At 35.7% G+C, this 27,879-nt stretch overlaps 1 protein-coding gene across 1 annotated transcript in view; it reads left to right on the plus strand.

The window, feature by feature from the left end:
- The window catches only part of ADGRB3 (adhesion G protein-coupled receptor B3), an 890,484-nt gene that overhangs the window by 488,201 nt on the left and 374,404 nt on the right, over positions 1 to 27,879 (plus strand). Inside the window, 1 exon segment of the mRNA XM_044001123.1 lies at positions 18,317 to 18,419. Within this exon segment, the coding sequence (XP_043857058.1) occupies positions 18,317 to 18,419 (103 nt within the window).

The following is a 27,879-nucleotide window of genomic DNA, read 5'->3' on the forward strand; positions in this document are numbered from 1 at the left end:
ATTTTGGGGGGGAATTCTATCAGCTAGGGGATTTCAAAAGGTCTAATGTTAGAAGTGGCATTTGAACTGTGATATGGTATAAATAATAATTTTATAGATAGGGAAAGGACCTGTGGTTTCACTGTTAGAGAGAACTCATTGATGAGTGAACCTCTTCTACCAATGCAGGTCAGTACCTTTGCTCCAACTAATTGTCTTAGCAAGTTTCTTGAAGAACTAAAAAGCTAATAGATTGACCCTTGGTGATACATGTTTTAGACACTGAAGAATTCAGGTCTTCCTGGCTCCAAAGCCAGTTTCTATCCACTATGCCATATTGTCTCTCTTCAATGATGTATAATTATTTTTTATTGTTATACTATATGTATATTATTTTGTGATACTGGTGGTGTTATTCTGAAAGGTGATACTCTTTCTAAACAAATGCCAACAATGATAGCTTATATCAACATAGAACTTTAAGTTTTACAGAACACTTTTCTTGCAAGAATCTCCTATGAGAAGATACCATGGGTTTCAATAATTCCAATTTACATATGTGAAAACAGTATCAGAGGGGGCAGCTAGATGGCGCAGTGGATAGAGTACCGGCCCTGGAGTCAGGAGTACCTGAGTTCAAATCCAGCCTCAGACACTTAACACTTACTAGCTGTGTGACCCTGGGCAAGTCACTTAACCCCAATTGCCTCACCAAAAAACCCCCAAAAAACCAAAAACCAGTATCAGAGAACCACATGTATCTAAGTTATCATTGTCCCAGGCAAACCTCTCTGAGAAACAGCTCAGGAATTTGAGTATTTATATACCAGAATCCTTTTATCCCATAAAGAGTAATATATGCTAACTATATAACCATATCAGTATTCTTTTTGTAATTCTTTTAAAATTTTAAAAACAAATCAGTAATCTTTACTTGAGTTTATTCAATATGTAATGACATTTCAGTTAAGACACTGGTAATTAAAACCACCAGTGCTTGTGGAGAGGCTATATAGGTTATTGGTACTTAGGTGTGAGGAGACAAGAATTCTAGTGACAGGTCTAGCACTAACCTACATGTGTGATCTTTGATGAGTCATTTAATTTTTTCTGGGGTTAAGTTTCTTCATCTGCAAAATGAATGATTTGAATTCAATGGTCTTTAAATTTACCTCCTAAAACTCATGTTCTTTGAGCCTGTGAAAATTTTGATTATGGTTCAATACTAAAAATTCAGGGATTTTTTTTGTGAGACAATCAGAATTAAGTGATTTTCCCAGGGTCACACAGCTAGTAAGTGCCCATCATCTGTGCCTGGATTTGAACTCAGGTCTTCCTGACTTCATGGTCAATGTTCTATCCTCTGCATCACCTAGCTGCCTTTGAAGAGAAACAAAATGTTTAAGGATTTGACTTTTTTAGATTTTTAAGTCCAGAGTATCTGAACTTTGACATTTATACTGAAATGACTGCTGACATGTCTGAATTGCAAATCTAACCAACAAAAGATTTCGCTATCTGTAACAATTATATGTGCTATAGTAGAAAAGAGTATTGTACTTGAAGTCAAGAGAGACCCAAGTTCAAATCCTACCTACAATTACTCTATGTGATTTTTTTCTAACCACCAATCTCTTCATCTTTAAAATGGGAATGACAATAAATGGATTAGGTACCTAATAGGATTGTTATAAGAATCAGATGAAAGCTATTGTTATTTATATTGTGATCATTTGACCAATCAATAAAAATGTATGTTTGGAATACTAAAGATCATAAGTCTCATATATTTAGATAATGTTATGATTTGATCTATCATTGAGAATATTCTTTATTCTAATATTGACTGTCCTCTAGGTTTCATCTTTCAGATTTCAATTTTTTTATTTCCTATTTTCCTTAGGCCAAGGATTTTATTTTCTTCTTTTGTGTCATTGTCCCCATTCCAGCTCCCACAATTAAAGCACCTCATGGGAGACTTGCTGTAGGTGCTCAATAAGTAATGTTTGAATTCACAATTTCTCCAGTTCTGTTAATATTTGGATATTGAACATTTTAACAGAAAAATATCATGTTGTACTTCAAATAAAGAATAGGAATAAGACTTATTATTCCATATGTGTGTGTGTGTGTGTGTGTGTGTGTGTGTGTGTGTGTGTGTGTGTATGGACTTCCCAGATTCATAAAATCCTTCTACCCACACAGGTCAGTATTTTTCCTGCAACTTCTCATCTTGGAGAAGAACCTACATTACCAAGAAGTTCATTTACCCACATGAGTTCAAATATTCAGTCTGTCAGAGGTGGGCCTTGAACCTAGTTTCGAAGGCCAACTCTCAATCTACTGCATTAGCCATCCCCTTTTTGATGTTATTTTTCATTCTATTTCTTTCAAAAAATAACTTTTAGAGGGTCATTGTTGTAGAGCAGCTATTTTAATGAAATATTACCTTTCATTTTTCTTTTATGAGAAAATTAGAGTTTGGATTTTCAAAGAAAGTCATGTTGCAGTAGACTAGCTAGATTCAAATAAAAAAATGCTCTCTGCATGAAGGTAAAAGTATACTAAATTTGTCTGATAAACTCATTAAAAATTTACCCTTATTACATCCATTATTCTTCTAACATATGTCTTTGTTTTCCTAATCATTTATTGAAATTTCTAGGGCCTAGTTTAATACAGACTGAATGATGTTTCTATAGTTGTATGGTCCCAAGGGTTGATACACATGCATATTACTGTTAGGTTTACAGAAAATTGATTTTCTGTACACAAGTTTTCAAAACAATACTATGTATAATTTTCCTCTAGGGTTTTCTGAAGGAAAACATGAAATGTTATATGTAGAGATCATTTTAAAAGTTTCTTTCACTCAAAAAGAGAAACAACTTTTTATGTTTACATTTCAAATTTTTAGTTTTCTACATTTTCCCATATATATGTGTGTGTGTGTGTGTGTGTGTGTGTGTGTGTGTGTGTGTGTATATACTTTTTTTTTTTTTTTTTTTTTTTAGTGAGGCAATTGGGGTTAAGTGACTTGCCCAGGGTCACACAGCTAGTAAGTGTTAAGTGTCTGAGGCCGGATTTGAACTCAGGTACTCCTGACTCCAGGGCCGGTGCTCTATCCACTGCGCCATCTAGCTGCCCCTATATATATACTTTTAAACTTTAAATGGTTTCAACTCTCTCTGATGACCCATACATCATTCAAGAGTAATGGGATAATAGTGTCAGAGACTTACAGTTGGGCTAGACCATAAAGCTAATTTAACTCAAGCCTTGCCCTGCCCCCTATTTTTTCAAAGAAAGCCAATCAAGAGGCAGAGAGGTTGTGACTAGCCTTTAATCTCATAAGTATTGAGTAGAATATCTAGAATTCAAACCCAAACCTTCTAACAACTAACTCAGCACTCTTTTCATTCTATAGTCATAAATTTCATGTAGACTTTTCTAGAATTATCCTCTCTTAAATATATGGATTTTAGTCTGTGACTTTATACAGTGAAAGTTTTCAAGTTAGACCTTAAATTTAGTCAATGAGCATTTATTAAGTACCCATTGTATGCTAGACACTTTGCCTAGGGATACAGAGAATGGGGGGGGTGGGGAAGGGGCTGGGAGGCGAAGACCCTGCTCTCAAGGAGATTAGAGTCTACTAAGAAAGAGAAGCTGCTACTCCATCAGTGAAGGGGAATACAGATAATTATCTCACTAGTCAATTAGTAAGTCAATACACATTTAATAAGTATCTACAATATGTCAGGCACTGTACTAAGCATTGCAAATACAAAGAAAGTTCTAAAAAACAAACACGTCCCTGCCCTGAGGAATTCACAATCTAATGGGAGAGACCTGTAAATAACTATGTACAACCAAGATATATTCAGCTTGGATTGGACATAATCACTAGAGAGAAGGCACTAGGCTTAAGAGGGATCAGGAAAGGAAACCAGGAAAGCCAGGAGGCAGAGGTGAGGAGGGAGAATATTCCAGGGAGACAGCCAGTTAAAGTGCTTGTAGTTGGGAGAAGAACAGCAAGGAGTCCAATGTAACTAGATTGCAGAGTATATGGTAAAATGTAAGATGTAAGGAGACTGGAAAGGTTGGGGGAAAGAGGTAGGTTATGAAGGGATTTAAATTCCAAACAGAAGATTTTATATTTGATCTTGGACATGAGAGGGAACCACTAGAGTTTCTTAAAGGCAAGGAGTGACATAGTCGAACCTGTGCTTTGGGAAGATCACTTTGGAAACTGAGTGGAGAATGTACTAGAGTAGGGAGACATTTGAGCAGGCAGAACAACCAGTAGGCTATCTATTCTGATGAGAGTAAGGCTTACTCACTCCACTGTACCTCCCCCATCTTCCCCTCCACTCCATGAGTTTTTTCTTGCTTCTTTTATGTAAGATACTTTACCCCATTACACCTCTCTCTTTCCCTTTCTCCCAGTGCATTCCTCTCTCATCCTTTAATTTTATTTTTTTAAAGATGCCATTCCTTTATATTCAATTCACACCTGTGCCCTCTGTCTAAATATACTCCACCCACCTGCACTAATAATGAGAAAGTTCTTATGAGTTACAAGTATCATCTTCTCAGGTAGGAATGTAAACAGTTTAACCTTATTATTTATTTTTCCTGCTTACCTTTTTATGCTTCTCTAGGGTCTTGTATTTGAAAGTCAAATTTTCTATTCAGTTCAGGACTTTTCATCACAAATGCCTGAAAGCCCTCTCTTTCTTTGAAGTCCTATTTTTTTCCTCTAAAAGATTATACTCAGTTTTGCTTGGTAGGTGATTCTTGGCTGTAGTCCCAGTTCCTTTGCTCTCCAGACTCCATATTCCAAGCCCTGTGATCCTTTAATGTAGAATCTGGTAGATTTTGTGCTTTCCTGACTATGGCTAAACCATACTTGAATTGTTTCTTTCTGGTTGCTTGCAATATTTTCTCCTTGACCTGGGAGTTCTGGAATTTGGCTATAATATTCCTGAAAGTTTTCATTTTGGGATCTGTTTCAGGAGGTGATTGGTGGATTCTTTCAATTTCTATTTTACCTTCTGCTTCTAGAATATCAGGGGAATTTTTTGGAGGATGATGTATAAGTTTTTTAAACATAGCTTTCAGGTAGTCCAATAATTTTCAAATTATCTCTCCTGGATCTAATTTCCAGGTCAGTTGTTTTTCCAAGGCGATATTTCACATTACCCTCTATTTTTTTCATTCTTTTTGTTTTACTTTATTGTGTTTTTATTCGTTTTTTTGTTTTGTTTTGGGCTGAGCAATGAGGGTTAAGTGATTTGTCCAGGGTCACACAGCTAGTAAGTGTCAAGTGTCTGAGGCTAGATTTGAACTCAGGTCCTCCTAAATCTAGGGCTGGTGCTTTATCCACTGCACTACCTTGCTGTCCCTATTTTGCTTTATTGTATCTTGATTTCTCATGAAGTCATTAGCTTCCATTTGCTCAATACTAATTCTTAAGCAATTATTTTCTTCAGAGAGCTTTTGTATCACCTTTTCAATCTGTTGACATTTTTTTATGACCCTTCTTCATCACTCTCATTTCTCTTTCCATTGTTTCCTCTACCTCTTTTATCTTATCCTCAAAGTCCTTTTTGAGCTCTCCCATGGCCTTAGACCAATTCATATTTTTCTTGGAAGCTTTGGATGTAGGAGCTTTGACTTTGTTAACTTCTTCTGAGGGTATATTTTGATTTTCCTTGTCACTAAAGAAACTTTCTGTTGTCTGTAGTTTTTTCTGTCTGCTCATTTTCCTCATCTATTTCTTGACTTTTAACTCCCTCTTAAAGTGGGGCATTATTTCTAGGATGTACTGTCGCAAGCTTCAGGGGTTCCAAGGTTCTATGATTTAAGGAGAAGCATGTTCTACACTCCCTGGCCTGTGCTCTGATCTTTAAGTAACCAGAGGCCTGCTTTCTCTTAAACATGGGAACAGAATTCTGTTTCACTGTGGTTGCAAGCTCTGGCATACATGTACCCCTCCCCCACCTGGGCTGCCACTCAAGACCAGCAGGTTATCTACTGCAATAAGTCCTAGTTGTGAGGGGATAAGGGCCTGCACCAGGGTCAGAGTGGCAGAGTAGAGAAGGACATATATTCAAATGATGTTAACATAAAATTGATAGGCCTTGTCAACAGATTGTATATAGGAAGGGAAAGATAGTGAGGAGTAAAGATTACCAGTCTGGGTGACTGGGAGGATATTGGTGCCTTCTACAGTAATAGGGAATTTTGGAATTTGGGTTGATTTTGGAGAAAAGATAATGAGGTCAATCTTAGACATTGTGTTTAAGAGGTCTATATGACACCCAGGCTAATAGGAAGGAGAACAAGGAGAGAAAACTATCATGAAAACCTAGAAAAAAAAGAGTACCAAAGAGAAGAGAGTGATCAACAATGTCAAAAGCTGTAGGGAGATCAAGAAGTTTGAGAGCTGAGAAAAAAGGACATTAGATTTGGTAAGCAAGATTCCTCCCCAACCAGCTCCCTTTCTCCAACATACCACTGACCACTAGGCCCAAAGAGGGCATGCATGGGTCTACACACCTCACCCACTTCTAGGGTTCAATAATCAGGTTCCTAAATTCTTCCCCTTGATGGATGAAGGGAATATTTCAGTAAGAATAAAGCAATATTCAGGGAGCACAGTCTTTTATTTATTTCTTTTACAAAATTCACATATAGAATAACCCTATATGCTATACTCAATTTAAGAATTAAAGCCTAAATGTCCATGGATTTTTTTAAAAAAAGAAACAAATAAAAAATGTGAATTCTACCAGACTATGATAATGACAGAAATAATACAGTAAAATGAAAAACTGCAACCTTCTAATAAATCAGTAGTGGTCCAAAAATTAACCTCTAAAAATGGAACAAATTTAAATATTGCAAAACCACAGGAATTTGCTGTCAAGTGCTCTGACCTAATAAAGATAAATGATGCTGAAATTTCTCTATATTTAGGAAATGGAACTCATTTCAGTTCCTCATGTTACAGAAATTAGGAGTAAATGGAAAATGCAATTGAACAGACTGATATTGGAAATAATAAGGGTGAAAAAAAAAAGACCAATGATCACATTCCATCTAATACAATACACTTCTAGATAGTCAACCAAAAAATGACCAAATTCTTCAAAGTGAACTCAGGGAACATGATTGTAATACTTAGGGCTTGAACCCAAGGATTCAGTTCTTGATCATTAGGATTTATTGAAATGTGATTATGTCATAAACTTTATCACTTTCCTTCTTTGTCAAATGCTAATTAGAAATGAACACTTTATACCAAATGAATAGAATAAATTATGCATAATTAGAAATATTGAAATACACCAATGATTTTGGGGGGAGAAATGGAGGAAGGGAAGTCCAGTGAGAAAATTCCCTTTTCCAATGCAAATCAGCAGTGTTTCTGCAATTTAAGCTCTAGGCTTACCTTAGGTTACCTGAGAAGTTAAGACACTTGCCCAGGGTGACACAGTGAGTATGTAAAGGATTGGACATTCACTCAGATTGTCTAACTTTTAGGAAAGCTCTCTATCCACTACCAAGCTACCTATTCCCTACATTATACTAAGTTTATCTTATTTAGAAATATGAAGACCAGGGGCAGCTAGGTGGCACAGTGGATAGAGCACCGGCCCTGGAGTCAGGAGTACCTGAGTTCAAATCTGGCCTCAGACACTTAACACTTACTAGCTGTGTGACCCTGGGCAAGTCACTTAATCCCAATTGCCTCACTAAAAAAAAAAAAGAAATATGAAGACCAGGATTGACATATTAGGAAGCTAATTTTATAAACTTATTTAAATTAATTGAATTATATATGTATATTATATATACACACATACACATTTATGTAATCACAGAATCATAGATGGAGCTAGAAAATACCTTAGGGATTAGCTAGCTTAATTCCTTCATTTTATAGAAGGTAAATTACTTGTCGAAGATCATACAAATATTAAGCAGCAGAGCTATGATTTGAACCCTGGTTCTCAAAGTTCAAATATCGAACACTTGCCACTACAGATAGAGAGTGGAAGCCTCTTTGTTATTTGCTAAACAAATCAAACTTTTCTGGTTTTAACTTACATTTTACAACTGACTTCAGTTTTCATGGGAAATCCATTAAGTTTAGTGACTTTTAATTTTTTTTAACTAAACTAGATAATTTTTTTAAACATTTTTTTTAAATGTGGAAAATTTTCCAAGGTCAAATCAAGAAAAACCTTAGTATTTGAAAGATTGGGTTGAAAATCTAAAAGTAAGTAAAAACCTCATGATTTTGAATAATCCTTTACCAAACAAAGGATCTCCACTATGCATTTCATGGACATGCTATATTACTTAGACAGTGATTGTCTAATTGCCTTCTAGTGTCCTAAATTGAATCTCTTCCTTAAGTACTCAACTAACTAAGCTTTGGCACCTAAGTGGTGCAGTAGATAGGATGCCCCACCTGGAGTCAGGAAGATTCATCTTCCTGAGTTGAAATGTGGCCTCAGATAAGCTGTGTGACCCTGAGCAAGACACTTAACCCTGTTTGCCTCAGTTTCCTCATCTGCAAAATGAACTGGAGAAGGAAATAGCAAACTACTCCTTTCTCTTTGCCAAGAAAATCCAAAATGAGGTCACAAAGAATCAGACACCACTGAACAAAAACAAAACTCAGCTTTAGTAGTAAGGGCAGGTTTGTTTGCTTTTTTAGAATATAATTTATATCAGCAACCTTTCCAAGACACGTGACAAAATCATAAATATTGTCATGCCTTTTTTAAAAGAATGCTCAGAAAAAAGCTATCTAATGTGAGTGTTTAAAAAATGAATTAGACTAACCAGCACGAAAATCAAGGAAAGGAAAGATGAGTTTAATTGATTCAGTCATGAAATCCATTTGTCTGTGAGATAAAGTCTGAAGTCCTGGCCATGAAAGGATACCTTGTACGCAGCCAGGAAATGTAAGTGGATCACAAAATCTGACGTGGCTCATCAAGAGCCAAACATTCACCTATGCAAATTAGGATACACTGATGGAATAAATTAAAGAAAATAATAGGCAATGAGTACTTCTTACTAAGGATCCAATGTGTGATGTTGATTTGCTTTTTCCTTCCTTAATGTGAAATCATGATACTCCTAAATATTTTAAGACGATCATTGGACATGCTCTTTAAACATTCTCACTCAAAATTTCTTTATTTGGGTATTTATTATTTATCCATTATCATCAAATATTAATCAATCACAAAGTTGATAACAAATGTTGAATAAGATTCATAAGTAATATCAAATAGAAGAGATGGCATAGTGTAATTAGAGAACCCACCTATCAGTCATGAAAGAAATATGTTTGAGTCTAGACCAATGCCGTCAAATGCAAAGTGGAATAAGGGCCTCTAGTTTGTACATAGCAATCCTTGCAGGCCACAGATTGACTTAAAATGTAATATTATCTATGTTTTATGATATTTTTATTTATTTAAAAAATATTTCCCAATTACATTTTATTTTAATTTGTCCCACATTCAGTAGTGTTGTGGGCTGCATGTGGCCCATAGGCTACATATTTGACATCTCTGATATAGCCTATGATATAAACAGTCTGTGTGGCCCTGAGTAGCCCATTTAGCCTCTCCACAACTCTTCAAGATTACAAGTTATCTAGCAGATGTTCAGTGACATTGGTAAGGAGATTTTCTTCACTAAGTTCCTATTCGAATAAAATCACAGCTTAGCTTCTATGAAATAGTGAAGATGTTTGTAAACAGTGACACAATAATTAAATGAATGCTAAAGAATAATTCTTTTTGTTGGCTTGTGTATTATTTTATTTGATTAGCAAGTAGGTGACCTAAATATAACCACAATTATCTGGAAAACTATTTATTTGCATACCTAAATGTATCTATACTTCTAGATGATACCTCCTCCTTGAATGAGCTACTAATTGAAATTATTTTTCTGGGTGACAAGTATGATTCCTACCCTTATATTTTCTAGGTTCCCTTGCTGCTTTGCTAGCATAATTCTTTGTCCAAGGGGACCTATCTTTTCTCCTATCTATATGAATTACATAGATTTTCCAAATATGAACTACTTATTTCCAACTCTGCCTAAGGAACAAGCTTGAAGAAATAAATATCATTCCAGGTTAGCATTGTATTTGAAGATTATTTTTTTTTTAAATCATATATTCTACCAACCCATAATACAGTGATACTTTGACAGACCTAATGTCTCAAGCATGTGGGTACTATTTGTCTTAGAGTAGATTGCAACCCATCTATCTCTTCTCATCCTGTGTAATTTTTGTTCATGTCCTTACATAAACCTTCTGTAGAGGATCTCTCCAACCCAATCATAGCCTTTCTTTAGGTAATTTATTTTTTATGAGTATCAGTAGAGTATTTCAACTACCATCTATAATTCATCACTTTTACCACATAACTTATTCTACTGTTTTTCCAGCACTAAGTTTTCTGGAGACTACTTATATCTGCCACACATTTTGCCATTGATTTTTAGATCATCTGCAATTTTAATTCTTTGGAGATTATGGTATACATGATATACAACCATATAGTATCACTGGCAGAATATTGGTGTTTTTTAAAAAAATGAGTTTTAACATCATAGAGAATTGTGGGATTACTGAAAGTAGTACTCAATCTTCCAAATGATTTCTGATCTGCTCTCTAATTCATTTCAGGCCCAACTCAATGTCTGTATGGTTCCTATCCAAGGCATATGTATTAATGGCTAAATCAGTGGTTTGTGCATTCAGATTGATGACATAATCTTGATTATATACATTATTTGTTAATCTTTATTTTTAATTTATGGAATAAAACAAACATTTTCATAACAATTTTTTTAAAAAGATGATTGCATGTGAAAATGCAAATCTATTTTATACAAATTGTTATTCTTTAAAAATACATGTTACATAACTTTCTTTTATTCCTCTTTTTTCTTCCCTTCCCCCTACTCTAGAGCTGACTTCCATTAGACACAAATATATGTGTGTGCATATGTGTGTATGTAAAATCTATACATACTTTTATTTATGAGTTCTTTCTCTGGATGCAGATAGCATCTTTCTTTATATGCCCTTTGAAGTTAATTTGAATATTTATAATGGTCAAAATTACTTAGTCACTCAAAGTTCTTCTTAAAATAATATTGCTGTTACTGTATACAATGTTCTCTTGGCTCTTTTTGTTTCACTCTTCATTATTTTGTGCAAGTCTATGTTTTTCTAAAATCATTGAGCTCATCATTTCATATGGCGCAGTAGTATTCTATCACAATCATATACTATAATTTTTTTAGCCATTCCCCAATTGATGCAGGTCCCTGAAATTTCCAGTTTTTGGTCACCACAAAGAGCTGCTTTGAATATTTTGGAACAAATACATTCTTTTCCTTTTCCTCTAATGATCTTTGTTTTTTTTTGTTTTTGTTTTTTGTTTTTCTGTTTAGAATTTTGTTTCCCAAATTACATGTAAAAACAAATTTTGACATCAAATTTTTTTTAAAACTTTGTGTTCCAACTTCTCTTCCTCCCTCCCTTCCCAGCCCCAACCCCCAAGAACTCAAGCAATTCAATATAAGTTATACATGAGTACTCGTGGAAAATATCTCCACATTAGCTAGGTTGTGAGAGAAAACAGATAAAAACAAAACTTCATATTAAGGAACGTCAAAAAAAAATATGGTTCAATCTGCTTTCAGATATCATCAGTTCTTTCTCTGTAGATGGATTACAATTTTCATAACTCCTTCAGAGTTATACTGGATCATTGCATTGCTGAAACTAACCACATGTTTCCCAGCAGATCATCTTACACTATTGCTGTTATTTTGTATACAGTACATTTCACTCTGCTTCAGTTCATGTAGGTCTTTCCAGGTTTTTCTCACAGCATCCTGTTCATTGTAACTTTTATATAGTACCTTAAACTTGATAAAGAATTTTCTTCACAATAGCCCAGCAGAGTAGGTACCATATATTTTGCCATTATAATCAATCATCATGACTGTTTCCCTCCATCCTATTCCCTTCCCAGGATATTTATTCTATTTTCTATCTTCTTTTACCTATTCCTCCTCAAAAGTGTTTTGCTTTTGACTGCCCCCTCTCCTGCTCTGCCCTCCCTTCTTTCACCCTTCTCTCCTTGTCCTTTTCCCCTCCTACTTTCCTATAGGGTTAGATGGAGTACTCCTCCAAATTGGGTGTGAATGTTATTCCCTCCTTGACCCAACTCTGATGAGATTAAGGTCTTTGAGCTAATTGTGTTCTAAATTTTCTTCCTCCCTCCCTCCTCAACCCTCGCTATGAAATCAAGCAATTCAATATAAGTCATACATGTGCAATTGTGCAGAACATCTTCACCTTCCTTGAAAGTGTTTTGCTTTTTACTGGTCCCTCCCACAATCTCCCCTTCCTTCCTTCCTCTCCTCTCCTCTCCCCCCCCCCACCTTATCTCCTTCCCCTCCCACTTTCCTTCAAGGCAAAATATATTAAGATAGCCACTTAAGTATGTATGTTATTCTGAATTTGATCCAATTCTGATGATAGTAGCATTCACTCACTCACCCACTCCTTCCCCCTATTCCCCTCCCCTCCATAAACTTTTTCCTGTTTCTTTTATGTGAGCTACATTTCCCCAGTCTACCTCTCCCTTTCCCTTTCCTCTTACCTTTTAACTTTATTTTAAAGATGTCATCATGGGTTAGCTAGGTGGCACACTGGACAAAGCACCAGCCCTGGACCCATAAGGCCCCAAACCCAAATCCAGCCCCAGATATAAGCCCCTCCACTCTGCCTTCCCCTCCTCCACACACAAAAAACAAGGATAAACAAAAAATACATGTTTTACAGATATCATACCTTCATATTCAGTTCAGACCTGTGTCCTCTGTCTAAATGTATTCCTTTCAGCTGCCCTAATAGTGAGAAAGTTCCTGTGAGTTGAAAGTATTATCTTCCCATGTAAACAGTTTAACCTTTTAATATCCCTCATGATTTTTTTCCTGTTTACCTTTTTATGCTTCTCTATGGTATTGTTTTGAAAGTCAAATTTTCTATTCAGTTCAGGACTTTTCATCACAAATACCTGAAAGCCCTCTCTTCCATTGAAGTCCCATTTTTTTCCTCTAAAAGATTATACTGTTTTGCTGGGTAGGTGATTCTTGGTTTTAATGCCAGTTCCTTTGCCCTCCAGACTATCATATTCCAAGCCCTCTGATCCTTTAATGTAGAAGCTGGTAGATCTTGTGCTCTCCTGACTGTGGCTCTACCATACTTGAATTGCTTCTTTCTGGTTGCTTGCAATATTTTCTCCTTAACCTGGGAGTTCTGGAATTTTGCTATAATATTCTTGGAAGTTTTCATTTTGGGATCTCTTTCAGGAGGTGATTGGTGGATTTTTTCAATTTCTATTTTACCTTCTGCTTCTAGAATATCAGGGCAATTTTTCCCTGACAATCTCTTGGAAGATGCTGTCTAAACTCTTATTTTGCTCATGGCTTTCAGGTAGCCCGATGATTTTCAAATTATCTCTCCTGGATCTATTTCCCAGGTCAGCTGTTTTTCCAAAGAGATATTTCATATTGCCCTGTTTTTTTATTCATTTGGATTTGCTTTACTGTGTCTTGGTTTCTCATAAAGTCACTAGCTTCCATTTGTTCATTCCTAATTCTTAGGCAATAATTTTCTTCAGAGAGCTTTTGTATTTCCTTTTCTATTTGGCTTTTCAAGCTCTTGACTTTTTTCTCATGACTTTCCTACATCACTCTTATTTCTCCATTCTTTCCTCCACCTCTCTAAATCTTCCTTCTATCTCTCCTACTTTCTCTTCAAAGTCCCTTTTGAGCATTTCCATGGCCTGAGACCAATTCATATCTTTCTTGGAAGCTTTGGATGTGGGGGCCCTGAGGTTGTTATCCTCTTCTGAGGGTGCACTTCTATCTTCCTTGTTGCTAAAGAACCTTTAATAGTTCTCAACTTTCTTTGCTTGCTCATCTTGTAGTCTTTTACTTGACTTTTACAGTGGGGCCCTACTTCCAAGCTACACTGTCCCAAGCTTCAGAGGGTCCCCAGGTGTTTTGGTTTGAGGAAGGGCAGGTTTTTTTTTTTTCTCCAGGCCTGTTCTCTGTTCTCAAGATAACCTCAAGGCAACTTGCTAATTAACCAAGCAGAAAAACTTTTTGTGCTGTGCATCTTAGCTCCAATGAGCCTGCACCCCTCCCCCACCTGGGTCTCCCCCTGCTCAAGATTTCTTCCTGGTTCCCTGCTGTGTTGGGATAGCAAAATTCCTCCTTAGGTCCTACAGAAACCCCTGTATTTCCCCTCCTGGCCAGGTGTTCAGCCCTCTCACCCGACCTTAAGCTTAGTTTCAGAAGAAACAGCTGCTGCAGCCAATTTGGAAACTTTGGGGATAAGTGTCTTTGGTGTAGCCTGCCTAGTGACTGTGTTGGTGCAGTCATGGGGTTGGACTCTTCTTATAGCCCAGCATGGCCCCCTCTAAGTTGTCTTTTGCTAGAAAATAATCTCAGCATGTCTTTTTGTGGGTTTTGCTGCTCCAGGTGTTGTTTTATTGCTGTTTTGGGGGTAATTGTGTCAGGAGCTCTATACGTTTAATGTCTTTCCCTCCTATTCATCTTTGGAAATAGACCTAGTAGTGGTATTGCTGGGTCAAAAGGTTTAATAAACAGTTTAATAACTTTTTGGGCACAATTCCAAATTGCTCTCCAAAATTGTTGGATCAATTCACAGTTCTACCTGTTTTTCCATATCCTCTCCATTTGTCATTTTCCCTTTCAATTGTTTTAGGCAATCTGATAGGCATCTCAAAGCACTTAGTTTATCACATGTGAACAACTTAGCAGATTTATTTTACATTGTCATTTATCTTATAAAGAAGTACTATAGTGTAGTTTTAAGTAGTCTGTAATCTTCTCCACAAACAGGCGAATCTTGAGCATTTCACCATCCATAGGAAATTCCTCTCCTATTTTTTAATTGATTCAGGACACCCAACATGAAACTGGCAACATATTCATCAAACACGTCTCTCTGTTTTATGTATTTATTGATTTTGATAGAAGAACAGAAAAGATGGCATAGTAGGAAGACAAGTTCTCTCCACAACTATTCAAAGAGAGATACAAGAACAGCATCAGATCTAGTAGTGATCAGGAAATTTATGGATTTTTCTAAGCACTGGACCATTTAATGTTTTTTCCCAATGTGAGGAAGTTTTCTCCTTTTCTCCTTTTTTTTTTTAAGTTGAAAGCCCTTTTAATTAGCTTTGCAGGTCAATAGGTAAATATTATCTTACCAACTTTTGTTAAGGGCATTTCATTCCTGACCAGGAGTCTACCATTCATTGGTATAGTTTAAACTGTAGTCCAGGAATCAAAATTCCTCTATCAGATACCACCCTCTTAGCTTGGTATTTACATCCCATATCAATTTTTGTCTTCTTCATTTTTTTCTTCAATATGTCTCAATGAGCAAAACACCATCTCTGCTCCTGTAGTCTTCAATTTCTTTCTCAAGACTCTAGTCTTTGCAATACTTCCTTGGCTTCTTATAAGAGTACTATTTCTGCATATTATAGTAACCATCCATTTTGATAAATATTAAAACATTGTATTTTATGGATCTTAAACACATGCCTTAGGAAAACCAATGGGAAAACTGGCAGACAGAGCATAAGCAGTCTGCCCAGGGACACACAAATGGTATCTAAAGTCATATTTTAATTCGTTGTCCTGATACTGTGTCCATTGCTCTGTCCTTTTATTTGTTGTTTCACCCATTAGAATTTAAGCTTTTTAAGCATAACACTGTTTTGTTTTTGTTTTTATTTTGTATTTGTGTCCCCAACACATTGCACAGTACCTGGCACATAGTAAATGCTTAATTAATTTCCCTATTTATCCACTACTACTCACTCTATAGAAGGATGATTCATGTCACTGAAAGCCATTTTGTATTTTCCTCTGTTCCATGGATTGCAATAGGTGAAAAATCCATCACTTACCCTATTATTATAAACCTATCTATACTTAAATAGGCTGGTTGTTGGGCCCAGCCTAAGACTTGGAATTACCAGTTTGTTAGGAACTACAGTCAAGTTGCATGGTCTCTGAAACCCCATATAATTTTACGCCATTATCAGGAATTGGGATTCAGACTTCTATGCTGGCAACTAATTATAGAAGGCCTTAATAATGGATGTAGGAATAATAGATCCCAAGAAAGCATAATTTTCCATTTCTTTTACAACCAAAGAGAGGAAAAAATATTTAGTTATTTTTTTTAATTTGGGGGAATAGAGGTAAATATTTTGAAATCCAGTAAGTATTTAAGTGTTTCCTTCTTGAAAAAGGTCAGATAATACACTTGATAGAAGGGCTGGAAAACTAGTACCCTATTTAAAAGACTTGTTTAGAGTTATTGAGTCAGTAAATAAGACCCATCTCAACACAGAGACAATAATTTTCCATAGCTCACTAACACTTCATGAATTTTCCCCCAAAGCCTGTGCCCTTAAGGAAAATGAAATCACCAAGGAGCTGATGTGCCACATTGTTTTAACAGTATTGAAATTGAGTAGCCACTTTTGTGATAGATGCTAAAGCCTGGCCTGAATAATGCATGACTCATGGAAAACCATGCTACCTATTCCAAATAGAAAGTATAGAGAAGAGAGAACACAAATAAGAGATTTATCTGCTGTCATGGACACTTCATTTAAACCCTTTGGACCCTAAAGATTGGGGTTAGCAGAATCTTGTTTGTTAGCAAGCTAGTGTAGGTATATAGCCTAGAAAGTTCTGGTTCTCTGATAAGTATTTAAAATGATTAATCTAATATGTTAAGATTTTAAATGTAGTTTTAAAAACCCCAATAGAGTAAAATATTAAATACAATAAAATATTAAATATGATACATTAAAATATAATTCATTAACAAATCTCTAGTATCATTAGCCTGAGTTCTCCCTCCATCATCATAGATTGCAAACATGCCACTTTTTTTTTTTAGTGAGGCAATTGGGGTTAAGTGACTTTCCCAGGGTCACACAGCTAGTAAGTGTCAAGTGTCTGAGGCCGGCTTTGAACTCAGGTACTCCTGAATCCAGGGCTGGTGCTCTATCCACTGCGCCACCTAGCTGCTCCCCACCTTTTTTTTTTAAGCAGTTTCCTGAGAAACCACTGTAGAAAAAAATCATTCCTCACCTAGTGGCCAGACACCTGAAAGTTGATTGGCTCTTTCAGTCACCATTCCGGAGGTTAAAGGTTTCCTAGGGGGCAACTAGGTGGTGCAGTGGATAGAGCACCGGCCCTGGATTCAGGAGGACCTGAGTTCAAATCTGGCCTCAGACACTTGACACTTACGAGCAGTGTGACGATGGGCCCAGTCACTTAACCCTCATTGTCTCACTCAAAATAAAAAGAAAAAAGAAAGAAAAGAAAAAAGAAAAGAAAAGAAAGGTTTCCTAGCTTAGGATGTCCTATGAGAGAGTTTGCATTCTACTTTCATAGCTGCAGATACCTCAGGGGTCCTCCATGTAATATTGAGGCATCTAAGTAGGACTTTAGTGGGGAAAAGGTTTATATTGTTGAAAACCATTATATAAACCATATTAGCCTATAAAATTATCCATAAAATGTTTTGTATAGTAGGTTAAATAGTGTGTTAAGTGATTTCCTTTCCTTGGGACATTTTTATAATCTCATCCTTTTTGGGAGGGGGGGAAGAGTGTATTTTAATAATTTATTTTAAAATCATAAATGTACATTTCAAAGAACATAGAAATAAAACAAAGGTTTACAGATCTCTATTATGGAAAAAGACTTTCTATTATTAGAAACAATATTTATTTTAAGTTTAAATCGTATTTGCTTATATGGCATCCCTTACTTCACTCATCCATCTAAAAATATTTTAAGGTAGACTAACATACAAAGAAAAAAAAAAGGATGCTGCCTCATGAAGAATACAAATTTTAAATTCGCCTTGGATGAATAAATGATATCCATTTTAAGATTGCTAGAAGGTCTGCATTCCCAGGCCATCTCTCTTATCTATCTATCGAATTTAAGCAATGACAGATCTGTCCCTGTTGTTTCTAATCTTCCTGGATTAAAACCGTAACATGCAGAAAAGCTTCTGATGCATAATTTATACATCTTAATAGCATTTGTTTATAATTCAAAGTATAGTGTGATTATAGTAGAAATTAGAATTATTGATTGAGCATTTCTCCTTTTAACAATTATTATTCTCTTCTAGAAATTTTACTGTCGTTAATTCCAAAATTATCGTGGTGACAATAAGGCCTGAACCTAAAACAACAGATGCTTTTCTGGAGATAGAATTAGCACATTTGGCTAATGTAAGTATTATCTACTGGATATTATTTGATTGTGTCACAGTATTTATCTTTGAAGGGGTGTTATTAATGGTTCTCTCTCAATAATTATATGTGATTTTTAATTTTCAAAACAACTAATTCTTTAAGCAAACACATTATCAAAGAGGTAAAATGGTCCATTTCTCTTTTTCCCCCTTTATTACCCAAAAACATTTATTGTAACATCAGTTTTCTTAAAAATACCACAAAAGGGCAGCTAGGTGGTGCAGTGGATAAAGCACCTGCCTTGGATTCAGGAGGACCTGAGTTCAAATCCGACCTCAGACACTTGACACTTACTAGCTGTGGGTCCCTGGGCAAGTCACTTAACCCCAATTGCCTCAAAAAATACCACAAAACTTGGTAGATACCCTAATAATCAGCTTCATAATTAGACTGGTGAAACCGGTTGTATATTCAGGGCAGCTAGGTGACATAGTCGATAGAGTACCAGGCCTGAAGTCAGGAAGACCTGAGTCAAAATCCAGCCTCAGATACTTGTCGTGTGACCTTGGGCAACCCACTTAACCTTGTTTGCCTCTGTTTCCCCAAGAGAAGGAAATGGCAAACCACTCTACTAATTTTGCCAAGAAAACTCCAAATAGGGTCACCAAGAGTCAAATAAAACTGACCAACAAACAACCACAAGATTTTGCCCTGAGGTGCTGAATTTTAAAATGTGCTGATAGAACATGTATTCCTTCATCAGGTACAAATGGTATTGACACATGGTTAGCAAAATTATTATTCTTACTATTATTATTATTATAAAAATTAAGAAACCATCAAATAACTAGTTTCCTTCTCCTAGGTACTTGGTGCCCAGCTCAATCCTGATTCTTTCCCAGGAGTAGACAATGTTTTCTTGTTAACCTCACACTGTGCTTGTTTCCCTCTTAGTAACACAGTATCCTGAGGTCTCTCTCCAAAGCCTACCCTCTATAGGGACACTTCCCTTCCACTGAATGCATCTCAAAAACATAATTGTCTTGCTGCTTTTGTGGACTCTTGTAGTCCGTTCCTCCATATTTGCTTCAAAATTTCTACTTATATCCCTGCCACCAAAAAGTCCACTAGTTCCCACCATTTACTACAATCTACCAAACTACAGCTTGAATCCAGTGAATATTAATTTCCTTTCCCTCTATAGAAATAAAAAATAGCTACTGACCATATTTATGATGTGTCTACTATCAATCAGGCACTGACCTAGGCATTGGGGGTGGTGTAATTACCAAAATCAGGCAGACCCTGTTCTCAAGGAATTTACATTCTTTGGGGGGTGGGGAGGTGATAAAGTGAGATTACAATTTATTTACAGATGAATAAGTAAAATTATACACACATGCATACAAAATCAATACAAAGTGATAAAGAAGAATCATTAAGAACCAAGGGAATTAAGAAAGATCTCAACATGTCTGAACTGAGATTTTCACTTGAGATGGTGAGTTAAAATTTAGTTACCATATTGACAATATGGTTAGTATTAAGGCTATTATGGACACAAATAAATATATAGCACGGAATCACAAAATGGCATAGGTCAGAATTCAGAGAGTGGGCTAGTCTGAAGTGAGAGACAGAGAGAACAGAATGCTTCCAAGGGCATTTATGCATTGAGTAAAGATATTTTCTCCCTATCTAATGTTTAAAGGTGTCCCTGAGCAATATTTTAACAACATGGAAAGGATTTAGCTTAAGATAAGGACTTAAAGCTCTTTATAACCTATAAATCTTGTTATACTGTTAAAGCAAGTTTTCTTACCCATTTTTATGCTATGGACCCCTTTGGTAATCTAGTAAAGCTTATTAACCTCTTCTGAGAATAATTTTATATGTATACAATAAAATCATAAAATGACAAAGATAATCAATTATATCAGAATAAAGATATAAATTGTTTCCCATGCAGGTTCATGAACTGCCTAAAATTTATTCATGGACCACAGGTTAAGAACCCCCTTTAACTAAAAAATAAAAATGGCAGATTTCTCCTCCTTAACTCAGATATTACCTAGAAGGCTACAATTTTCTTGATTTATCAATAAAGATGTTTTAATGAAATCTTCAAGTTTTATAAAAATAAAGGGCAAGATAATAGTCAAAGACATACATGGTGGCCAGAAACAGACTGTACAATCTCATCAACAAAGAATTATTCAGGGAAAGCTGGCAAAAGATGCTATAAAACTCATGATCAAAAAAGGTAGGTTGGTCACATAAAGAAATCAAGGAATAAATGATAGATTCTTGAAATGCTGCATCACTGTTGCCAATCATAGGAGAATCTGAGACCAATGCCCAGAATGCTAGGTGGTCACCCATGGGGACAAATTTATGGGAGGATATGGGCAAGAATCTCATAGGATAAGCAGGAACAGATGGGTTGCAAGCTACATGATTGGAGAGAGAATCTACCTCAGATCTTTGAGAGTATTGTTATTAATTTTGAAGCACAATAGTTTTAACCTTTGGAGGCAATAACTAGATCTTTTTAAATTCTACAACAATGTTACATAACAGGTTAATTCTAGGCCAAAGAATATATGTCTTTTTAAAATTAGATACTCCCCTATACCCAAGCATAGCCCTGATTTCAACAGAAAACCTTTAGGAAGATGCATGTTAAAACAATTTTAAATTAAAAAATCAAAAATTTCAAAAGTCTTCAATAGTTTTTCAATGGAATATGGAAATTAATATACAAGCAAACACAGTTAAGAAGAAAGGAGTTCCTTAAGCTTCATGCCTATATAATAGAGCTGAAGATTTAAAACAAAGAAGGTAGAATAAGAAAGCTACACAATAATATGTTTTATTGTTTGTCCTTCATCCTCATGACATCAGGGTGATGTCATGACTTGCAGTTAATTGAATTTAAGTGAGGAAGAGTTGTGCAAAGTTACCAGCTTCACTTTCTCCTCCAGAGCCATCTGGGTACAGTGGCAAAATATACATCAGGAAGAATGGAGATGGCCCCATATCTTTAAGGCTATTAGAATTAAGTTATTTGCCCAGGGTCACACAGCTAGTAAGTGTCTGAGGTGAGAGCTGAACTCAGATCTTCCCAACTTCAAGTCCAGTGCTCTATCCCCTGGGCAATCTAGCTGTCCCACATAATAATGCATATTAAGATCAATATGCAGAATTTTTTATCAGTTAATCAGCACACAGATCCTGCCCCCAGTACAGAGAAAAGTCTTAAGTTTTAACATATGAAAATTTTAATGAAGTACATATATATATATATATATATATGTATATGTATATGTATATGTATATATATATATACACATTTTTTAAAGGGTCACCTTTTAATACATTAGAAGTGTTCTTTTTTTCGTTATTTATTTAACCTTTGCTCTCACACAGGGTGGTTGTGAGGATCAAATGATAAAATATTTGTAAATCACTTAGCATATTTGTTGTCATATTGTTCCCTTGTTCCTACTCCAACATGGCTTATGAACTAGGACATTTGTAGATTGATTAATTTTTCCCTATGGGTATGTGTGTATATTGATATGCGTGTATACATACATGCATGTATATGTGTATACATACACACATATACATTGTGCATAGATATGTGCATGCACATATGTGTGTATGAATATGTATTCGACTAAGTATATCTGAATATCTGAACTATGTATATATATACATGCATATAAAAGTATACATATATACATGCTTGCCTATACATATATACCTATATACACATACATATACACACGTATATATGTGTGTGTGTGTGTATCTATATCTATATCTGTAGTTGCTCAGTCATTTTTCATTCATGCCTTATGCTTCATGACCTTATTTGGGGTTTTCTTGGTAGAGATATTAGACTATTTTGCTATTTCCTTCTCCAGATCATTTTACAGATGAGGAACTGAGGCAAACAGGGTTAATTGACTTGCCCAGGGTCATATAGCTAGTAAGTATATGAGGTTGGATTTGAACTTAGGAAGATAAGCCTTCTTTACTTCAGGTCGGGAACTCTATCCATTGTGCCACCTAACTGTCATATATGATCTATAATAATAATAAAACAAATATGAATATATGATAATTTTCTCACTTGTATGCCTTGCATACTATTATATATACACATATATTTGTATATGCACATATATTTTGTATATGTATGCAAATGTTTATGCGTGTATATATGTATAGGTGTATATACACCTATATACACACATATACATGTGTATATATACACACATACACAAAGTGAGGCAATTCTCTCATCATGCTTGGTATTGTTTAAGTCCCATCAGAATACTGTTTCTAGCTCAGGACCTTACATTTAACAAAAATATAGAAAACTTGAAAAAAACCAGCAGAATAATGAAAAATTATTACATAGATAGCATTATATAAGGCAAATTTAAAGGATTCAGTTATTTACACTAGAGGATGGAAGTTAGAAATGTACTTTCATTCATTAATTTTTCCCTATGGGTATGTGTGTATATTGATATGCATTTATGCATATCCTCTTCTAAAATATCCTTCCTTTGATAATTGCCAAGCCCTCTCCTTTTAAGGACCAACTGAAATTCCATTTCCTTCACAAACCTTTACCTGGCTGCTTTAACTCACAGTGGTCAAAATACTTCTTCTCTGAACTTCTCCATCGCCTAAAGTCTATACAACATGATTCCACTCTAATTATATACAGTCTTGGTTATAGTACATACTATCTTATGTGTTGGCTTATCACCCCAAATACTTTTTAAAAATACTTTACTAATCAAATGAGCATAAGAATCGTCTTATCCTTCTGCACTTCTCACAATGCCTATCACTATGCTGAATACATAAACACTTAGGGTCATAAATCATGTAGTTATAGATTTAGAACTAGGAAGGACCTTAGAGGTCTTCTAATCTAGATCCCTCCTTTTATAAATGCGAAAACTGAGGGTCAGAGAGGTTAAGCGACTTGCCCAAGGTCACATAGGCTGTAAGAAGCAGAGGCAGAATGATTGATTGGCTTGGTATTAGAACATAACTTTTATAAATCACTGCTTTATGAAATAGAGTAATAAGCTTTCCATTTCCACTAAGGAGAAAATTAGTTTATACTAAAGTATAGGGATTCAAATGAGAAAAAAGGAAATATTTCTAAATGTGAAGATGGTAAAGTCATGGGAAGAATAATCCCTGTCACATAATTGGATTAAACATTTGATTATTTTAGAGATGACACAATATGATAAAAAGAAACTTCCTTGCTACTCTCACCTGTTTCCTGATATCCAAGAATACTTGCTGCAGCAATGTTCCTGAAGCCTAGGAAAGCATATTAATGTAGCAAGTGATGTCTGTGTCATACATAGTCATGGAGAAAAAAAACCAGTAGATAGGAATTAGTAGTTATAGTGAGTCTGGGGAAAAGCAAGTTAACATTTTCTAAACCTAATATGTTCTTTAAAAAGGCTTTTTAACAAATAGCATTTATAGTATGTTAACTATAATAGGCCCTCTGGGAACTTGCTAGAATAGGTAATGCAGTATAGATCCATGAAACTCCCAGCTGTGTGCAGTCAAGAGCAATATTAACTCTCTCATGACTCTTTAATGGAAAAAAAGTGTTGCTTTTATTTGTTTTGAGGGTACAAGTATCCACAATAGTGGCCTGATCTGGTCACTTTTCCCATGCATCTGCACTCTTTTGCCTTTTGAGAATATCACATTTTCTTTTTTTGCAAAATTGAGGTCTTTTAGACATAATCTATTAAAGAGACTATAGGATTCCCTACATCAACACAATCAATTGTTCCCCAGATTCAAAGTACATAAGAGACATTAGCCATTTTATTGGAAGCCATTCCAAAACAACAACAACAACAATAATTTTTTTAAAAATTCATTCCTCTCTAGGAGTTGCCTTGGAATAGTTGCAAACAAATGGGGTCTAGGTTATCATGATGCTTTCCTGGTGTCCCATGGAACCCGATCTGTGGTTGTTTTTCATAGTAGAGAATACTCCTGACACTGGAGTGGAGATGGGTTTTGAAAAATAGAGGATTCATTCTGTTTGCCATCCATTCTCAAAATCTTTGATATCAGGAACCCCTTGAACTCTTAACAATTGAGGATACCACCCAAAGAGCAAAATGCTCATGTTGTTTTTGTTGTTCAGTAGTGTCTGTTTGTGACCCCACAGACCATACTTTTCATAGAGTTTCCTTGGCAGAGATACTGGAGTGGTTTGCCATTTCCTTCTCCAATGGTTTAAGGCAAACAGAAGTTAAGTGAATTGACAAGAGTCACACGGTATGTGACCAGTGTATGTTCAGGTCATCCTGACACTAACTAAGCCCAGTGCTCTATCTACTGAGCCATGTAGCTGTCCCATGTTAATGTGGGTTATAATCTAATGATATTTGCCATATTAGAGATTAAAGTGTCTTAGAATTATTATGACAGGGGTAGCTAGGTGGCGCAGAGAATAAAGCACTGGCCTTGGATTCAGGAAGACCTGAGTTCAAATCCAGCCTCAGACACTTGACACTAGATGTGTGACCCTGGGCAAGTCACTTAACCCTCACTGCCCTGCTCAAAAACAAAAAAAAAAAAAAAAAGAAAAGAAAAGAAAGAAAAAAAAGAAAAGGAAAAAAATCACACACAAAAAAAACAAACAAAGAATTATTATGACAATAGTTTTAACCTTGTGGACAACCATGGTTCCCAGACCATACTTTGAGAACTCTTCTTTTATTTATTCTTTACTTTTCCTAGAAATAAATTCCCTAGACTATATATTTTTAGAATAAGATCATAGAAAGAACTAGAAAGGACCTCTGAGGCTATTTAGTTTAGCCCTTTCACTTTACAGATGAAGATACTGAGGGCAAGTAGGAGACATGAGATCTCAAAAATAGTACATACCAGGACAAGTTGTAAATTCAGGTCCTTTGACTCCAAAGTGAGCATACTTTCTATTACACTGCCTAAGAAGGTGGATCTAAATCAGGAAGCCCTGCCAACTACTTCATTGCTCTTTTCTTCACATGCTCTTCTTTCCAACAAAATTGTTGCCAGTGATTTCTCCAAAGTTATCACAATCCTAGAAGGGATCACCCTCTTTTTCACCCCTCCTTTGTACCTCAAGGTCTAGCAAAATGCCAGGCAAACAATAGGCACTTAATAGATATTCTTTTGAATGAATAAATGAATCATTCCCTATAAAGGTGTGCAATCGAACATGTCTGTCAACTATTTTGGTTATGAAATAAAACCGTTGGTTCAATTAACAGCAGAGGCAACATAGCCTGGTGAATGAATAACCTGCTTTATGACAAAGAACACCTGGGTTCAAGTCCTGAATATGACACATACTGTCTGTCTAACCTTGGGCAAGTCACTTAATGTCTCAATATTTCTGGCAAATTTCTAAGACTATCAACTTCCTTCCTTCCTTCCTTCCTTCCTTCCTTCCTTCCTTCCTTCCTTCCTTCCTTCCTTCCTTCCTTCCTTCCTTCCTTCCTTCCTTCCTTTCTTTTTTTTTTTTGTGGGGCAATAAGGGTTAAGTGACTTGCCCAGGGTCACACAGCTAGTGTCAAGTGTCTGAGACTGGATTTTAGCTCAGGTCCTCCTAAATCTGGGCTTGGTGCTTTATCCACTGTGCCACCTAGCTGCCCCCTTAAGACTATCAATTTCAAAGAAGCTACCTACCTTCACTGGTAGAGAGAAGGAAATCCTCACCTGTATTTCCAGAGAAATCACAGCTCTAGTCCCTATGTGTTAAAGTAGAGAACCTGGTTATGATCATAAAAATACACTTTAGAAATTAAGTTTACAAGTTTTGCTTATATTATCTATGATATATATTACTAATGAGAGTTAATTAATCAAATTAAGAGACTTATAAGCTAAAATGAATCATGAGCTACATTCTCATGAAACCTTAATCAAAAACATAATGTAAGATGATAATGACTTCAGTCATTACCATTATCTCAGCTGCAGGAAACAATCAAAATAGGAGTCAGTGCTTTATCTTCATGGAAATCAACCACTAACGCCAACCTAAGCAATTAAAAATCACACCACAAAGCTAAAGAAAGGTCAAATCCATTTCCTTTCAAACTCAGTTTCTACAAAAGGGGGCTTTTATACTTTTACATTTTTTAATTACTTACTGTCCTCTGATTTTGTTGCATTCTTTTTTTTTCCCTTTGTTTAAGATAATGATGAGAAACTTCTAATGAAAACCAGGAAAACAGGCCGAACATTTTTTTTTTCAGATAGGCTAAAATTCATGGTCAGGCCAATTTGTAAAAAATGTTTTCGTGTCTCCTATAATCAAGACACTGTGTCTAGGTGCTGAAGATACAAATAATAAAATAGAATTTGTTGTAGACCTTACTTTCCAAGAGTTTACACTCAAATGATGGTGAAAAAAATATAACACAAATAACTTGGGGCAGCTAGGTAGCACAGTGGATAAACCACTGGCCTTGGATTCAGGAGGACCTGAGTTCAAATTTGGCCTCAGACACTTGACACTTGCTAGCTGTGTGACCCTGGGCTAGTCACTTAACCCCTACTGCCCCACCAAAAAAAAAAAAAGAATACAAATAACTTGGGGAAACAATAAAGAATCATAAGTGTAAAGGAAGGGTCCAGTAAAATTATGTGAAATCTGTGGAAAGAAAGAAAATAGTCAGGTGGGAAGGATTGTCAGAAATAGTTCCAAGGAAGAGATGGAACTTAAATTGGGTCTGGGAAGAATGGAGATACTTCAAATAGAGACAATATAGAGATAGAGAAAGGAACTAGATCTAGGATTCCATTTTTCTAGGCAACTTCCAGGTGAGGAAATTCACTATCCCTCTCACCACAGAAGATATTCCAAACCTTTTTTTTTCTCCTCAAGTCTTCTCCCACATTCCTCTTTCATATTCTTAGCTGAAGACCTCAACTCAAATTTAACTGGGAAAGAAAAAAAACCAACAACAAACAACAGACCAAGAGCACCACCTTCTCCCCTCTTCCTCATCTCACATCATTCAGATATTATTCTCCTTCCTGCTATCTCCTCCTCAACTCCTGTCTCTGATAAAGACGTGACTATTTTTCTTATCAAGACACCACTCTATACATGCTCTTGATCTCACGCCCCAAATTTCTCCAGCAGACCTTCCCTATCACAATCCCCACTTAATCTTCAATTTCATCTTATTGTTGACTCCTTCTCGGATGCCTATAGACTCATGTTTCCTCAATCTAGGCTTTAAAAAATCCTAGATTGATCCCATCATACTAATTAACTATTATCCTATATCTTTCCTCCCTTTTATCTAAACTTCTTGAGAAATCAATCTACAATTCATGATTGTACTTGCTCTCTTCTCACTATATTCTAAACCCTTGCTATCTGACCTCAACATTCAATGTAAACTGTCCTTTGCAAAGCTCC

The sequence above is a fragment of the Dromiciops gliroides genome, chromosome 4, assembly GCF_019393635.1.
Source record: "Dromiciops gliroides isolate mDroGli1 chromosome 4, mDroGli1.pri, whole genome shotgun sequence".
NCBI lineage: Eukaryota > Metazoa > Chordata > Mammalia > Microbiotheria > Microbiotheriidae > Dromiciops > Dromiciops gliroides.